This window comes from Pleurodeles waltl, chromosome 3_1, assembly GCF_031143425.1.
Source record: "Pleurodeles waltl isolate 20211129_DDA chromosome 3_1, aPleWal1.hap1.20221129, whole genome shotgun sequence".
NCBI lineage: Eukaryota > Metazoa > Chordata > Amphibia > Caudata > Salamandridae > Pleurodeles > Pleurodeles waltl.
The window spans coordinates 1693830045-1693848786 of NC_090440.1; the positions used below are offsets into that span (position 1 = coordinate 1693830045).

Genomic DNA, 18742 nt, shown 5'->3' on the forward strand with positions numbered 1-18742 from the left:
GACAGTGGTGAAGACACACGGTACCATGATCACTGCAACCCGTGGAGAAGAATCTGTAACTAGGAACGCCTCGTTTTTCCAGCACTACATGTCTGAAGACTGGGGTCCGAGGACCTATGCAGATGAAAGGCTGCCCCCGAGTGTGCTGAGAGCCCAGACTTTAATGAGGTCATCCCATAACACACTAAGAAGGACTTTTTGGATAACCCGCTGGACAGAGCCGTACCCGGCTGGGGCTCAGTCGGTGGCCCTTGAGAGAGAAATGAGTGAAAGGCCATTGGTGGGGTGTGGTCCAGCAGTGACAGTGGAGAGCGTCCCTCTGAGAGATAGTTCTGGGAGGTATCATCTGAGACCCCGACATCCAGCAGGCTGCGAGATTTTGTTCTGATGGAGGCAGGTGCTGGAGAGGTTCAACGATGGTCTCGTGGCTGGTAACTGGCATCTGTCAGGCTGAGATCCCTCCCATATGAAGACACGATGAGTATGGCTCACGGCGGTAGGCACTTTCACTTTATTTGACATTTGTCGTATCCCTGTGTAATTTTGCTTTCATTTCTTCAGTTGGTTCTGCAGTCTGATGTGTTTGTTTTTCTTTACTGTTTCAGTCTTTTGTGGGTACAGAAGGAATGTTGTGTTTGGGGACAGTTCAACTGCAAGGGGAGACTCTAGCTGTAAGACCTGGTGTTTCACCTGCCGGCAGCGGGGATTTATGGTATGCCCCTGACTTAAGGGGCAAGAAAATAAAGAGGGTCGAGGCTTGGTGCCAAGGGATAGTTTATCTCGCAATTGTATCCTGTCATCATTACCTTCGTGGCCCAGTCGGGGCCCCCAGCGTGTTACATGGAGCACACAACAAAGGCCACTGTCTTCCTGATGAAAAACTGTATGAAATACAAAGGCTTCATCTACAGGCAATGTAATAACACAGTGGTTTCCAGCCTGTGAGCTGGGAACCACCTGGGGTCAGCGAAGCGTCCTCAGGCAGTCCGCAACTGCTTAAAAAATTAAATAACATTAACGGATTAGGTCCCCCAGCTTTCAGCAATGACTCAGTAGGGGGGTCTCAGATTCCGATAATGATTCAGAGGGGTCCCTGGGTTCCAATAATGAAAAAGTGGGGGTCCACTGATGTCAAATGTTTGGGAACCATAGTAATAACCATCCTACTTTCAAGACAGAAATATTGAAGCTTCCAAAGGAATCAACCACTGCCCAAACAAATCCACCTGGACAGGCAGGAGGCATCCATAGCTGGTGCTTAGTACTTGAATCCCAGAACAAATAGGCACTTCTACAACAGCAATTAGAATCTACAGTGGGTGAAAGCCCTTTTGTTCACAGTTGTAATTTTGAACTTTTCTGGACATTTTGCTTGTGTGTGCATAAGTAATGCTAGTATGCTATATATGCTATTGTTATGTTTAGAATTATCAGCCACGAAAAATACGGACACCTAGAAAAATCTTCTGTTACAAGCGCTTTGCCCGAGAGTCTCCATACGTTGATGTTCATGATCATCTATGGACACTTTGGGTTGGGTTTATTTAGGTAAGTGCGTGAGTACAAAGGCAAGGTTTTGTATGTAATCACAATGTTTTGAAAGTGGACATGGATTTACTACAAGCCTGTACACAATTGTTTTGTTTATTTTCTGAGATCTTTTATCTGTAATTTTCAGTGATCACGAATATTTTACAAACTGTACAGCATTGGGCAAGCAAACTAAAAGCAACTCTACTGCAATTACCCCACTGGAAACAATGGGGAGTATGCATACATTCAGAAAGCGAACTGTTAGTATCATCTGGCTAGCAACGCCCCACCCCCAGGTTGGAACTGGGTTAATTACGCTACCCCTTCTAATAAATTTGAATACAATTACATGATCTGAATTATTTGTATTATGGCAGTTTCTCTGTAGGCAGGGGCATTGCTTGGTCTCTGAGATTGGGGGAGTGGGTGGTGTGAGCTTCACATTTACCAACAAGCACGCTGGCACATAACGTTGCAATACATTATAGGACAAGCTGGCGCACAAGAGGGGAAGCAGAAAGAGAGAGAATGCAGAATGGTAGGGGCACTAAGTGAGAGAAAGTACATTATTTTGTAAATTAACCAACATTTTTTAAGTATTTCCAAACAGATTGAGGGAGAGAGTGTGTGCATTTTTCTCTGCTTGTGAAAAAATCCATGTGAAATCCGACATGACACCTCACCATCGCTGACTAAAAGCCCCTGTAACCAACTATTTATCACAAGATACATTTGTTAAAGGGGGGTGTAACACTCAACACTCCCCCTTGAAGCTACGCCCCATTTAAGGAAGAAAAAATACATGTGCCTTTAACGCTGCATAGTGAAATGTCCTTCACCAGTACTTTTCCAGACTCTCGAACTACTAAATAAACAAGTATTAGCAAGGCCAATATGTCTAGTTTAATGCAGGCAGCGTTATCACAGTAGAGTGAGGCACAATGGGAGGGATCCAGCAGGAACAGACAGGGAGGGCTACGTTACAACATAGACCCTCATGTAGTTCAATGCAAGCCCCCAGGTGGACACACAAACAATCATCAGCATTAGGTGGGATAAGCCAAGACTAAATAAACAAGGTTTTATTAAGATTTTCTATAAATGGCATAGTGCATACATAGAGGCATAGAAATATGAGATAAGCCAAAACTTGATTGACAAAGTATCAAGTCAATGGCTGAAAAAAAGCTGGTTGATGAAGACGAACAGCTTAAGAGAGCAGACCCAAAGCCAACTCTGCGGATATTGGAAACAAAAGGTTTATTTTACCGTTGTGCTGTCGAAAGCCAAACCTAAATATATGGGTGACAGGAAACAGCCTTGACAACACAGGCTGAGCCACCCATGCTGTTTCCCTGCAAGGTGAACCACGCATTGGTGTGGTGCCTTCCTTAGCCATGCATGTGCATGGTTAAGGCAGAGAGCCTGGTCTAGCAGGCAGGAGCAGTAAGAGGAAGCAACGGGAGAGATAAGTGGGGATGGTTTTTTTAGGGGGGTGGGTTTAGGGCTCAAGGAGGAAGGTTTGAGTTAGTTTTTTTGACTGGGCGAGGTCAGATTACCTTTTTGGGCAGGTAGCAGGTTTTTAAGGGGCTGGGGCCAGGTTGGGGGTAGTTTTAAAGGTGGGGGCACTTTAGGGCTCAGTGCAGTGGGGAGGGGGTCGGGTTAATTCTATGGATAGGCAGCAGGTTTTTAGGGGGCTGGGGGCAGGTTTGGGGGATAGGGAGAGGGTGTGGAATAATGGATTTCCAAGTACCCTGAAAGGATACACTTTGTACTTACTAGAGTTCCATAAGAGCCAAAATACTCAGTATCCTGCCAGACATCCACAGGCTCTTGAACCTCCTCCGAAGCCTTCATGATGTGATTGGAAGGAACATATCCTTGGTGTCCGTTCAGCTCTGCCCAGACCCAGTCCGGGGTAACCATTTTGTAGACTAGAAGTTTGTCCCCTTGTACGAAATTAAGCTACAAACAAAAAAGACAAAACGAAAATGGCGTAAACCAATCAACAACATGAAAAAAGTGACTCTTGCTTTAGCCCATGAATTCGCTTCAAAAGTGGTTACAGTAAACAAACAATGCTGGCTATCAAATCCTTATATCCAATGATGATCAGACCAGTAACAGCAATGGCATGTTAGTTAGGAAACCAGAAGAGAAACTGACATTCCATTATTTTTTTAAATTCAAATTGACAGTTTTACTTAGTATTGGGGAAAAAAGGGCTTAAAGTGCATTAAGGAAAGACTACAATCAGCACTAAAATAGGATTTTTTGTTGTAATACGATTCTAAAAAAATATTTCATACAATGATTTTACACTTCTGATACAGATCCAGTGGGAAGAGTGGGGAAGGCGACCATGACAACTGCATTTGGTGGACGGTGACTATCAGAATAGCAGCAAGGCACCTAACTCATCTTTTTGTAAGTGGGAAAGATTGAGGCGGAAACTGAGCATTCAAAGTGTTTATAGTTCGGCAATGAGCCTTCAGAGGCTGGTGGCAGAAGACAGAAGTCAAATGGCATGTAGAAGACAGGAGAGAAGCCATGAGTGTTCATGCCATCTGTGATACCCATGTGTCAGGAGGAGACCACCGTGAAGCTCGGGCCATCGCCTATAAGCATGTTGTGGTCAGATACCCCTGTGTGTCACAAAGGGGCCACAGTGATTTCCTAGCCACCAACCGTGTGTGCACCATTGTCGGCAACCCTTGTGTGCCTAGAGGCGGCCACCATGAAAACAGGAAGTCAAAGTCGGTGACCCCCATTTGTCAGGAGGGGGCCATTGTGGATACAGGGGTCTGGTTCTTTGTGCCAAGGATGGAGAGTCCCTTTCAGCCACTCTCGTTCTCTTGAGAAGGCACAAGGGAGTCACCGTGCATCCAGGTCTCGCTCCTGTTCCAACAAGAAACATGTTCAGCATGCTTCTGACTCCCTCTGGTGTGCCTTCAGATCCCAATGACCTGCAGGGGCCGCCATTCAGGTCACCTCCGACAGATCCATATCTGGTGCCGTCGGTATCCATCGAGCTTGCTTTGGGTTCTGCACTATCACTGGTGCCGACTTCAGGTCCTTCAGACGTCAATGACGGCACTGATGCAGCCAGCACTGGAGAAGGATTGACAACCTATCCTGGTCTTAAACTCTAAGTCAAATTTGTCTCGACCTTGACCAAGGCTGCATCCAGATTGTGATGCATCCCAGTCAACTTTTGATCTCTCTGATGACACCATACCATTATCACAGTCGGGCACAGACACTGCGTCAACTTTTTGGGTCAGACTCCGACCACAGTCATCCATAGGGACACAACAACTGGGGAAATAGGGGTGAGTTTGCCCCAACCAATAATTATGGTAACTGGTACATGGACCTACAAGATGCCAGAAGGTGGGATACCTCAACCGAAACTGGGTTGGTTTCCCCCCAGGACCAGCACCAAAAGTAAGCACATCTTTTGTTGCTATTATTAGAAAAGCTGCTTAAGTCCTTAACTTCCTTCTCCCCACTATGGAGGTGAAAACCAATATGCTCATTGAGGTCATTCAGCCGGGCCAGACACTGACCGAATATCATCTACCTTTCAATGAGGCCCTAACTGATATGCTCATAGGAAGATGGGCAATGCCATGCTCTGGCCCTCCAGTCAATCGACAGGTCACATGTTGCCAAGACAAGCTGCAGGTAATCCTGATTTTTTTAACCCAACTTTCAACTCTTGAAAGTTTGATGACGCAGGTGTTCATGTGCATAGTCAACCTGAACACCCTTCCAACTACTCTTCCTTACAGAGTCCAAGCTTATGGAAATATTTGGCAAAATAATGTTATTGGCCTGCTTTGCCTTAAGATCACCCAAAGACAACTACCTCCAAAGACACTATACCTATGCACTCTGGTATATGGTGGCTGAGATCGTACCTGCAGTCCCAGAAGACCAATGGGCTACCTTGGCACAAACCATCTAGGATGACCACAATACGACCAACTTCATCATTCCGGCCTAGACACCACTGATGGTCTAGAAATGGCCACTTGCACAAGGCTGGTACTCAGACTCCATGCATGGATAAGCTTTCCAGGCTTCAACAAGAACGTCCAGGTGGCCCTAATGGACATGTCCTTTGGTGGTTCATTCTTGTTCGGCGAGAAGGCGGACTGCCATACAGCGTTTTAAATACATCCGGGCTTTGGCATGTTCTTTGGGCTTTTGGCACCAGTCCATCAATTCCTTCTAACAGAATTGCCCATTTTGTGGATCTGCCACAGGCCTGGCATATTAGCACCATCAGACCCTCCTCCCACACAATAGGCTATGTTTTAGAGACGAGTATACCTACAGTGGAACATGGAACTCCTTTATGCCTTTCCGCCCTTATCGCTCCTGCCCTGATTTATCTTAGTGGCTCCTGATTGTCCGTGGAGAGGGTCTTGGGAACTTTTGGGCCTAAGCATCTCTTATCTGGTCAGGCTGACTCTACTGAAGGATCGTCTGTCGCAGGAGCATGACAGGGCCTGTGCAGCCTGCATCTCCATGCATGAAAATTGAGCTGCAGTGGTTAATCTCCTTTGATCTCCCTTTTGAAATTAATGCAATTCTGGCAGCCAGGTGACCATCCAGGAAATCAGTGTATGCTGGGATAAGTTTGTGGCTTGTTGCATCACCTCCCAGGCATTCCTATGCAGGCCAAACAGTTGGTTGTGTTGTTGTTTGTTTTATCTTTGGCCCTCAAGGGCTTGCAGAGAGAACAATTAAAGGATACTGGTTGAATCTTTCAGCCTAGTGTTTTTCCGACCCTTGTTTAAATCACCTGTTGCGATTCATTTTCTTAAATGTTTGCAGCATATGTTTCTGCCAAAATCCTTTGTGATGACAGGGTGGGACTTAAATTTAGGTCTCACTTTTCTGATATGTACCCCTTTTAAACAAATGCACAGCTGCCCCTTACTTTCTGGTCACAATAACATCAGAATGACGAGTGAGAGCTTCAGGCCCTTTCAGACCAGCTGCCTTGTATCACCTTTTTCCAGACAAATTGGTGTTAAGAACTCAAGCTAAGTTCCTGACGAAGGTAATCATGCTTTTTCATGTTGGACAAGCTATCACTCTTCTGACATTTCTGCTCTATCTCATCCCTCTAAAGAGAAAGTGAGACTCCATTGCTTCGACAACAAGAGAGTGCTGATCTTTTATACTGATTGCACCAAGGATCATGGGATGGGTGGTCAGCTCTTTGTGGGATTCTTTGGAGCAAAGAAAGGTAAAGCATGTCAGCTCTTTGTGGGGATCTTTGGAACAAAGAAAGGCAAAGCGGTGCAGAAGCAGACCATATCACAATGGACAGTCTCTGTATTAAAATCTGTTATGCATTGGCTAAGAAGCAGACTGGGGGTTCACCCTACCCAAGACTGCTACAACTGCCTTGGCACAGAGTGCCTGTTCTGGACATCTGTCAAGTTGCTATGTGGCCATCAGTGCATACATTCACAAAACACTAATGCCTTGACAGTCAGCTCTGTTGGGATCGGAATTTCGCCAGTTCAGTCCTGCAGAACATTTTAGTCTGAGCCATTCCACAGACCCATTACCCTCGAGGTGTGTCTTTAGTATCTATTCACAAGGAGAGGAATCTGTGATTAGGAGTATCCATCAGAAAAATAAGTTACTTACCTTCAGTAACACTATTCCTAAAGGATGCTGTTAGACCTGTCAGCCTTAGGGTGATCTTCCTCCAGCTTTTTTTTTTAATAACTTTTTACTGATTTTCAACATAGAAAAAACAGAACACACCTCAAGCTCAAACAAAGGGGTTACTGCGTAATCAGCTGCATAATGTAACAGTGCATGGGAACATATATGGCCACGATAGGGGGCAAACAATAGGCAGGCATAAATCCTGATGGTCATGAATATTTATAAGTCAAAACAAAATTTATAGGTCTCATTGTCCAATCCACTCATCCCAGATGCGATGGAGTTTTCATAGCTCCCTCCCCCCTTTGCCTTGTAAACCAATTTCTCCAAAGCAGCACAAAGGTCCACTCTTTGTATTCATTCCCGTATGGTCAGGGCCTGTTCTGCCCTCCAATGTCTAGCACATGGGTACTCGCAAACATTTTCACGGGAGCTGCAGAGTGTGGTCTTTGACGTGACCGAGGACCGCACTGATGGCACCAGGGTGGCAGTCGGGGTTTGGCAGTGAAGTGGGTGTAAGATATACTTCTAGTGTCTGAATAGCACAACATGAAACCATAAACTTGGGAATAATCACAGCTTCTCCACTTAAATAAACTGTGTGATCCTAAGCAAATGTTTTATTTCACTTTCCCTGCTTTTTGTTCATTATCACATATGAGGACCTCGCATGACTTCAGGATGTGTGCTGCACAAAACCTTTTTGTGTTTGATTTAATAAACTATAATGTTTTTGTACAATTGAAACCTAGGCCACCCAAAGAGTGCACATAGCTGACTTGCCTCTTAGCTCACCAAAGGAAGTGTTGTCGGGGTGGGGAATGGGGAAGTGAATGTTTCTAAATTCACGTTAGAAAATTATCACTTTGAAAAATATATTTCTTCAATGCACTGATATAATCTGGTGTACTAAGGTGACGTTTCTGCATGTTAATGAAATACACTTTTTGAATTTTGAGCAGACTTGATCGTGCTTTTACATTTTTGCTTCAAATATGTCTTTAAAAATGAAGGTGTTTCTGATGTTACAGTGTACAGAACCCCTCTGTTATCTATTTTCTTTACCTTCAACTCACCTTAAATAAATGCTTGCTTGTTTATTTACATGTTTTTAATGTTATTGCTAAGTCTAGTTAAGAGCAGCCCAGTGCCACTGGGCCGCATGTAATGGTCAGGAGGGCCGCTTGCGGACCCCGGGCCGTACTATGAGTATCACTGGTCTAGCAAGATCCCTCTTTGTCACTATGTGAGCTGTTGCTAGGAGTGTGCAAGTAGCCCTGAATCTCCCACAGGGTCCATTACGCCTAATAATTTTGGGGTCTAATTCCAATGGGATGCCCAGCACCCGACCCATATGCCTGTTGACTAAGGCCCAATACGTCTGTGCCCCCAGACAGGGCCATAATACTTGATAGAATGTGCCTAGAGAGAAGCCAGAAAGCAAGCATCACGAGTCTCTGATTCTGCCCATGAGCCACAGACATACTTGGGAATAGTAGATTCTGTGGAAATATTTAAATTGTATTGAGTGTAGTTTGATGGATATTGTGAGCGCCCTTGGGGCCATCTGTGTCTCCGTCAAGACCTCATCTTCTAAACTGCCAACATCCTCCTCCCATCTAGATTTCAGAGCCCCCAGAGGATCGGGTGCATTCGCGACCAAGGTTTTCTACAGCCTAGAAATTCCCCCACCACCCAATGTCATTCACTAGCTTACATTCCAATAGGTCGCCTCTGTCCATGTGAAACCAACTGTCTATCATGATTAGCTGCGAGGCACAACAGTATAAGTGGACATTGGCCCATCCTAGACCTCTTTCCTATGGAGAGTGCAGCACTTTATAAACCAGATCTGCTGGGTTTTTCCAGATCAAAGAAACATGGTTATCTGCGACTGGAACTCACAAAACAATAATGGTGGCATCTCATACAGGTAGTGCTGGAGCACGAATAGAAAGCAGGGAAGGGATACCATTTTAAACAACTCCACGCCCTGCTATCACCAGTGGAAGCTTGGACCGTTCTACCATGTTCCATCGCATATCCACCATCAATGGGAGGATATTGAGATCCCAATATCTCTGCTGGGACAGAGCTACTATCATGCCCAGGTACCTAAAGCAGTCACCCGTTATCCTTAAGTCTGGGATCCACCCAGTCATGCAACATCCGGCCGCAGACAGTTACTATGGTGGATTTGGTCCAATTGACTGGCAAGCATGAAGCTGAGCCATATATAGCCAGAATCTCTACAAGTCTTCGGAGGGTGTGAGGAGGGTCTTGGATGACGAGCAGAATGTCATTGGCGTGCATCCATACCCAGTCTTCCTCCCCCCGAATATGGAAGCCAATGTACCCTGGCATCAATACAAACTAGTTCTGCAAGTGGTTCCGTTACTAGCGTGAACAGCAGAGGTGAGAGGGGACACCCCTGATAATTGCCCTTCTCAATGCACCCAGCTTTTGCCTTCCTCCTCCATTTCTGTGCTCATATAGTTTTGGCTGGCCTTAGGACTTTGTGCCATTTACTACTGCCAAACAGTGCTAAAGTGCTTGTGCTCGCGCCTCTAAACACAGTAAACATGGGTTTATCCCTAATTGGCATAATTATTTATACTTATAAGTTCCTAGTAAAGTTGCTCTACGTGCGCCCCGGGGTCTGTAAATTAAATGCTACTAGTGGGACTGCAGAACTGATTGTGCCACCCACTAAAGTAGCCCTTTAAACATGTCCCAGGCCTACCACTGCAGAGCCTGTGCTTGCATTTTAAACTGCCAATTTGACCTGGCAAAATAAACATTTTGTCAGGCTCAAACCTTACTTTTTAAAACACATAAGTCACACGTAGGGTAGGTCCTGGACAGCCAGAGTACAGGATGCAATGTATTTAAAAAGTAGGACGTACTTTTAAGTTTTACACGTCCTAGTAGTGAAAAACTCTTAAATTAGTTTTTTACTACTGTAGGGCCTATCTCTCCCATATGATTCTATTGGATTTGGCTTGTTACATTTTAGGTGTAATTTCCAAATGTGGAGATACCAGTTCAAATTTGGTGTTTCTGGAATCACAATTTAAAATCCTAACTTACGGTGAATTCTGATTTTAGTTTGCAATTCTCAAATCGTCAATTTTAGAAAGTTGGCAATTTCTTGCCTTAGCCATTTGGTGCATGTAGTCTGTCTCTGGTCACATGACAGGGTGTGGTGGACTGTTGCGCTTTGTGTATTCCTCCTAGGCAGCCACACACAACAAGGAGCTTAGAGAAGCATGGGTAAGCCATCACTGGCAGGATGTGAGGAAGTAGTTGGGCAAAGCCCCACTTACACCTGAATAGGCTGTGTCCTGCCTCCACACAAAGAGCTGCATGCTCCCTGTAGTTAGTCTGGAGACAGAACAGGGAAGGCAGGATGCCAGGGGACTTCAAAAGGAAAACCTCTATAAGCTCCTTCCCACTTTAAAGACACAAGTGGGTATAAATACCGGAACTCAGACACCACTACTTCAATGCACTTCTGGACCTGTGGATACTGTGTCAGATAGAAGGACTACTGTGCTGCTACGAGAACTGCCACTCTTCCAGACTCCTGGTCTAAAGCAACTGCTACCCTGTTGTGCTGGCCTGCTAAACCTCTTGCCTGAGGAAGAAGAACTGGACATGCAACTTCATCTTGAACCCAGGAGCCCAAAGTGACCTTAAAGGGCTAGTCTGCTGGCCTCCTGATATGAGCCTCAGGGACATGAGCGGCTTCTGGACCCAGCTTCAGTGAGTTTCTGACCCCCACGTGGTGTCCCTCAGATCCTGGACCCTTGGTGTGGCTCATCGCTCTTAAAATCGAGCTTTTGGGCTGTTCGTAATCAGGCAGCTTTTCAACTTGCAGGCTATTTACATCAACAAGCATTGCATCTGCATAGCATGTGTGCAGCAGGCACACAGGTAGCACACCAAAGACAAGCCTGTCAGCAGCCAGCCACACCTCAATAGCACCCAGCACCAAGATCCCACTGGTATTACCTATTCACCCACCGACCTTAAAGAGCTTCAACCCATAGGTAAGAAATGTACTACCTCCCTGAATACCAGCAGGGAAACATGACAGGAGCCCGACTTGCCAAACATTTAACTTTTCTTCTTTACTAGTGTTTGGCTGATTTAGATCCTGCTAAAAGGGGGGGGGGGGCGACCACTCCACATTCAGTATGCAATGTTGTGGGGTTGTGTTCTAGTTCTGAGGGTGACAGATGCTTCTAGGGTAGAAGTATAGGGTGTTTTTTTTTTGTTGGTTTTCCTTCATTTGTTGTGCATTAATTTGGCTATTTATTATTGTTTATATGTTTCGTCCCACCACACCAGCACGCATGAAGCTTCCAACGCATCAAAAAACCCTGCAGACGGCAATTCACTATTGGGTTTCATAAAGGCCCCATTGAGCCATGCTCCCTTCCTGCCCTCCCTTTCCTTATAAGTCCATCTTCACAGAATTTCAGGTATTGTCATGGAATGTTAACTGACTGCTAGACCGAATCAAACGCTCAGTGTCCTCTTATGCCTATTGCTTCCTTCCGGCCACTCTACTGCTCCAGGAGATACACTTGATGTGTACTCATTGCACCATCTTGCTCCATTAGGGATATGATAGAGTCTATGACGTTGGCTGTAGGGGTGGCAATTCTCCTACATCCTTCCTTCCCCATGGTGGTCAGACGTATGCTCCCTGACCTTCAGGGTTGCTATCTTGTCCTTGAGAGTGAGGTTGAAGGCCATGGGCTAAATCTTCACTGTCCCTATGCCCATCTCTCCACAATGGATTCCCTCCTTCAGACTCTCACAAATCTAATTTTGGCACTCACTGGCGGTACCACAGTGGTGGGTGGAGATTTTATTGCAGTTCTTGATCCCGCTGCTGACTTTACTAGTGTCCTCCCGGACCACAGATTGTGCAAGGGCTTGTCAGCTCTTAAACTGGGTGAACGCTCTTGGCCTATGTAATGCATGGCGCCTGTGGAATCCTAGGCAGCCACAATACACTCATACCTCTGCAGCTCATCATTGCTATGCACGTATAGACCTTATCCTACTGCTGACTGCCTCTGAGGGTCTGAGGCACATTTTCTCCCCAGGGGCGTATCCAGACAAACCCCAGTACTCCTCCACCTACGCTCCGGGTTATCGCTCAGCAACAAGTGTGGCTACCTAATGCATGGCACCTTCGGGACAGGGCATACTCCCAGGCTCTAGCTGATGACGCTGATGGGCTCCAAGCATATTTCCAGACTAACAAAGGTATGGTGAAATCCGCCAGCACATTGTGGGCTGTTGTTGTAAAGCTATAATCAGGAGACACGCTAACAGTATTCTTTGAGGGAGAGAGAAGGATAGACTCCAGCAGGTGACCCGACTGGTGGCCCGAGCCCTCCCCGTTTGGAGGCCCAACTTCCTGAGGAATTCCCAGTTAGGAGAAGGCTCAGCAACGTCAGCTAACCCAGGCCGAGATTTGCCTTCTATCTCTGGAAGCAGTGCAACAAGTGTGGCTCACCACCGTGGCAAAAGTGTACAAGTGGGGTGATAAAAATGGCAAGTTACTGTACTGGCTGGCTACTTGAGTGATTCTTGAGATAATGGATGCTGCTGACATCTACCAACACTACCCCGGCACAGTTTGGGCATTTGTGGACTACTATTGTCACCTATACATAGCGATCCCGCAGACTTCCCCCTTCTGAATGACATCTCACTGCCTCGGGTGCCGCGAAGTAAGAGCCAGGCTCTGGAACAACCCCTCACAGATGAAGTGATCTCCAGTGTTGCGTCTGCCAGGACAGCTGGAAGACACCTGGCCCAGACGGATTCCCTAATGAATTCTACAGTGAGACCATCTTTCTACACTTGCCTGCCCTTTATAATGAGATTGGCAAAGCTGGTCATTTCCAACAGGAGCTCGACATGGCCACCATTGTGGTTATTCCAAAATGAAGCCCTCCATCCACTGAGTGTGCAGCATATCAGCCCACCTTGCTTATTAATGAAGAAATAAAAAACAATTCCAGCACGCCTGAAAACCGTTGTAACCCTCTCATACATCCAGATCAATGTAGCTTCAACTAGGGGGTACAAGGCACTGCCTCAGATGCCTCTATGTTGCCTTAGGCAAAGCCCTTGACACAGTGGACTGGACTTACCTGGTTCAGTTTTCCAGAAGATGGGTCTGGGACCTCACTTTTGTGGCTACTTTACTCCAACCCAACTGCGCAAGTGCAGATTAATGGTGTGGTCTCTGTTCCATTTCCCAGTTGTCGGGGAACTAGGCAGGGATGCCACCTGGCCCGCTCCTTTTTGCCCTTGTCATTGAGCCCCTGATCGAACCTTTATGCCGACATTGTCCTCCTATTCCTTTCCAAATCTGAGGAGACTGGCCAGAGTTGTCTTTGTCTCCTTCAGCCTTATGCAGGTTAATCACGCAAAGTCAGTGCTGGTTCTTCTCCAACCCTTTCGTAAGTGCACTGAATAGCAAGACACCATAGCAGTACAATGTTTGCGCTTTCACTATTTGGGCTTCCAAGCTGCACTCCATCCTCAGTTGTCTAGGACTCTTAACTTTACCCCGCTGATCCGAAAGGTGAAGGCAGACTTGAAAAGCATGGCATCCCCTCCTAATCAACGTGTTGGGATGGATTTCTCTATATTACATGATAGTCCTGCCAAAGTTCTTCTATCTTTTCCAAAGCTTCCTGCAATTGATACCTCAGCAGTGGTTCAAGGAGATGGACTCCGTGGCGATGTCCTTTCTCTGGCTCAAGTGCAGACTGTGGCTAGCTCTTGCAAGGTGTCAGCGGACACCGTACGATGGCGGATTAGGCAAGGGCAACTTATACCTCTACTACCTAGGACCTCAGAACCTGGTTATAAATGACTGATGGTCAGACCCGGTGTACAATTATCCTCTCTGGGGTTTGAAGAGTGCTAGGGATGCTAGGCGGCCCGGCGGGTCCTGCATACCCTCTCAGAGGTAACCTGAGTGGTCTTTCTCAACTGGTGTGCTGCTCTCCGGCACTCTGGTAGGGACTCCAAACTTACCCAACAAACTCCTTTGTTGGGGGTGTGGGGGTGGGCTACATGAAACTGCTAGCCTGAGGGGATTTCTTTAATGGAATGAGACAGGCATCTCCCTGTTGGGGGATGTTTGGTCTAGCACATGGAGGTGTTCTTCTCTAGCACTTGAATCTACATATGCCCTATCACATACACAATTTCATAAGTACCTACAGTTGTGACACACATTGACAGCACACATTCCTCCAGACACAACACTCGATAAGTTCAATCCCTTAGAAGCAAAAATTCTGATGGGTGCATTTTCGAAGGGTGGTATCTCCCAAATGTATTGGTCACTGATACTCAATGCGCCTGACACACAGACACACCTGCGGGCTCAGTGGGAGGAATGGGTGAGACAACTGGAACATGAAGATTGGCACAACGCAATGATGACCCCCTGCACTATTACTATTTCCTCCAGACTGCAGCTGGTCGAGACATGTTATCTGCATGGTGCCTACCTAAGCCCCAGCCGCCTCCAGAGAGCACTCTTGATGATTTCTATCACATGGTCTAGACTTATCCTATTATTGTGGGTTAATGGGCTGCTTATGCTGAAGAACTGTTGGAGGTGCTGGGATGGGAGGTGGAACGGTCACTGAAGTTGCTCCTCCTGGGCTTCTTTGAGGAAGTGGGAGGCCGGGGCTGACCAAGTGTTAGGAGTGGCCACCATGGTGGCAAAAAGACATAGATGATGGGTGGAAATCTCCCTTCCCGCCTTGATGTCTCAGTGGCGTTGTGAGATGGACTGGTGTGCTCAGCAAGAAAAACCAGTGTACAAGGCCAGAGGTTGCCCTAAGAAACATGCAAAGATCTGGGGTAAATGGTGGAACCACTTTGGGCGGGGTTCACTATGATAAGTGTATTAGAATTCCCCCCCGATGTGTTTATGGTGGTCTTTATGCCTTGTCTGTTACAGTGTTGATATACTTCTTTTACTGTTAACAAGCAACAGCTGGAAGTGGTGGAAATTTTGTATTTGTTGTTACATAAAACAATCAAGTTGATTATAAAAAAAAGAACTGTGCTACCTTTGTTCCTAATACAGAGCCCATCTCTAACACCATCATTCCTAATTGCTAGTACACTTTATATGTCCCTGCTGCTAATAATGATACTCCTAGCAAAACTACTTGCCAAGTGTGCTCTTATTGTTATATCCATAGTTATAAATTGTGTGCGTGTGTGTAGTTTTATAGAGACCAATAAGTGTGAAATTATATTTCGGAAAGAAACATGACTTAGATTTATCCAGCTCAGACGTAACGGTTGCCACCTCAAATGGCTATAACACAGTTCGACAAGACAACCAAGATAAAGGAGTTAGTGAAGTCGGCATAATACATGCCTCCTCCATTTTCTGCACTATTCTAGATACCAAAATTGGCAGTGGCTGAATTGCTGCTATTTTCGTTAAAAGTTAACTAATCTGTCTCCTTTTCAGGGGCATTAATCTATCGTCCACCTAGACCATGCTCCAAATTTTAACAGTTTATCACAGATTTTATAACCCTGTGTATCCAAACATCTGCTAACTTTACTATGCTAGGGAGCTCAATTTACATCTAGATAACCTTGTTTCCAAAAAATAAATTCACTGGTTGAAGGCCCTAATGGGCACTGAATTCCAGCAATTAGTTTCTACCCCCACTCATAGGAATGACCATAAACTAGATGTTATATCAGTTAATCACCTTCACTTGTAGGTTACTTGTCCATCTAAACAGATATGGCTGGACCATTTTTGCAATCGTTTTTCACTTCTTGGCCTCCAGACCACTATGCCGCCCTCTCAGACAACTAGGCAGATTAAGTCTCACCTATGGGCCCGGTTCACTTACACTAAACTCTATAACACCTTCATATAGATCCCCAAAACATCACTGAAAGACATTAAGCTGCTTAATCTTGCAGTTCCACCAACATGGCTCAGCAATCTGCCTTGTGTCCTGATGGATGGACGCCACAGAGCTAGCCCAGCAGCCTCCTTGTGCGGGACAACCTATTACTGATAGCACTGTCTGCCGAGGAGCAGATCAGGGCCTGAGCAGACTCTGTGGCCCCAGCACTGCATGGACCTTGTGCAACAGTGCTCTCTGCAGAAAATTGGTTTGGGCCTGAATCAGACCCATTGGCCCCAGCACTGCCTGTACCTTTGTGGAAGAGCTGGCTGCAACATTGACAACATGCATCTCTGTGTCGTAGGGATACTGGTCTTCTGGTCAGAGCGCATACCTGAGGGGCCTGCCTGTTTGCAAGGGTGGGGCTGTCTCAACCTACTCACTTGGCCCTGTGGGGCCTGGGGAGCGGCTGCAGTACAGCCATGCGTAGCACCACTGTGGGCAGGGCACAGCAGTCAGCCTACATTGCAACTTCCTTGCCTGTGCTACTCGTTGGCCCCTATAAGCAAGTGCTCCAGAGCCAAGCCTGTCAGGGTCCCTCATCAGGGAGGGTACTGGTGAGTGAGGGCATGAGGACCCTGCAGGAGGTGGTACTCTGGTACTGAAGATACCCGGTGGAGCTATGTAAGAGGTCTGGTTCTTCATACTGACAAGCCCTGTAGTGACCAGACACTGCCAGGGATATGGTGTTGGCGGACCCTTGACTGCACTGTTTTGGGGGGGGCCGATCCAAGGGTAACACTCTGCTACACAAATCTCCTGTGAAGAGGGTGGGTGTGCACTGAAATTGAAGACCAATTGCCATCTCCACATTGTTGTGTGGCAGCTTGGATTGTCTAAAAAAGGCTGCCCACAGCTGGTTTGGAAGGGGTGGGGTAATACAATAAGACTAGATGTGACTGATGCCTCCCCATCTTGGCATGCTGTACTCATCTTGCTGATCATCATTGGCGGCATATTTTACGTGCTGTGAGGAAAAAGGCATTTTTGCAGGTTAACCCCCACTTTTTGTACCCATATTTACTACTAGGCACTGGTGTAATGAGACTAAAATGCCCAGAGCCCTGTTATCATGACTCAGAGTATGTGCCATAACTCTTATAAAGGAGCATGTTTAATTGGCTTACCGCCAATTGGCATAACAACTTACATGTAAGTCCCTAGTACATGGTACCAGAGATACCCAGGATTTGTAAGTTAGTGTATTTCGGGGACTGCAGCACTAGTTGTACCACCATGGGTGTGAAAAGGCAAAAGCATGACTCCCAGCCTGCCGCTGCTGGCTGGCAGGGCAGTTTTAAACTGCTAACCAGACTTTGCTATTTCAAGCAATGGCAAAGCCCACCAGTGCATTACATCTGATTTAATGATTACATCGAATTTAAGGTCATTGGTGAGCAAAGTAAGTTGCCATTTTGTTGCCCAAGATTTCCAGTATCCGGCTATAGATGCACACAAAGGTCTGTCCTTGAGACAGCCTTCTGGCCTCCTGGGGGAGAAGTATCAACAACTCCCAGGAAAGCCTACAAAGGATCTGCAGAGGGAGATGTTATCTCCTCCTGGCAGGAAAATCGGCACAGGGTGTGGGCCAAAAGGCGAGCTTCAAAAGGGAAGCTACCTTTGATGAGCAAATAAAAAAAAACACACAAAAGGGGCTGCTCCTTTGTCTCGTAGACTGAAGGGTGTCAGTGACAGCAAGGGGAACACAGTGGTCAGACCGGTTTCCTGTGGGCTTGTACCCAAGAAGTAGCCACACCACTAGGATAGGGTTACAAGGGAAAGTGGGAGAGAGGGAGAGAGGGAGAGGGAGAGAGAGAGAGAGAGAGAGAGAGAGCATCAATCTTGAGAGTAGGCAGAATAGAGCACTCTGGGAAGCCACACTTCACAGGAAGTTGTCATCAGACAGGATGAATCCAGGTAGTCCATTGGCTAGTGACAGCAACCTCCCCTAAGGGCACTTTCGGGGTATGAAGGAGGTCCCCAGAACTCATATCTTGCCTGGATTGGAGTAGAGGACATAAGAAGGGTTGCCCTGCTGACCTTGAAACTCAACAAAGAGAGGCTGCTCTTAAGTTGGGGCACCGGCTACTCCTAGGGCTTGCAAAGACAGGACTGTGAGCATCATGTCCTGGTTGTAACAAAGTTGTCTCATGAGCCTAGCCAGAAGCAGAGTCCAACAGTCAGTTGGCTGACTTCCTGAGAGCAGCACACAGCCATGAAAACTGAAGAAGCTCGCATAGGTGAGTTGGTAGCCAAATCACCAGATTGTCGTTCCTCACCAAAGTGCAGCCTGGGAGTCCAGAGGGAACCTCTAGTTTGGCTGTGACTGTAGATTAGTATTCCAGTGGCCACTAGACTTCTAAAAGACCAAAGAGGACATTGAGGGACAGGAACCCCTGTGGACAAGGTTGTGCCACCAGAACTGTGGACAGAGGAGTAGCCCCAAGAAGTCCCCCATTGACTGCACAGCATCTTCAGCATCCCTGAGAATCTTCAGCATCCTGTATCCCTTGCAT

The 18742-nt window shown here is 46.5% G+C and overlaps 1 protein-coding gene across 2 annotated transcripts in view; it reads right to left on the reverse strand.

Moving 5' to 3' along the window:
- PRMT2 (protein arginine methyltransferase 2) overlaps positions 1-18742 on the reverse strand; it is a 298198-nt gene that overhangs the window by 210408 nt on the left and 69048 nt on the right. For both annotated transcript variants that reach the window (XM_069225499.1, XM_069225500.1), the window contains exon 3: positions 3313-3498. In XM_069225499.1, the coding sequence (XP_069081600.1) occupies positions 3313-3498 (186 nt within the window). The remainder of the gene's footprint in view (positions 1-3312; positions 3499-18742) is intronic.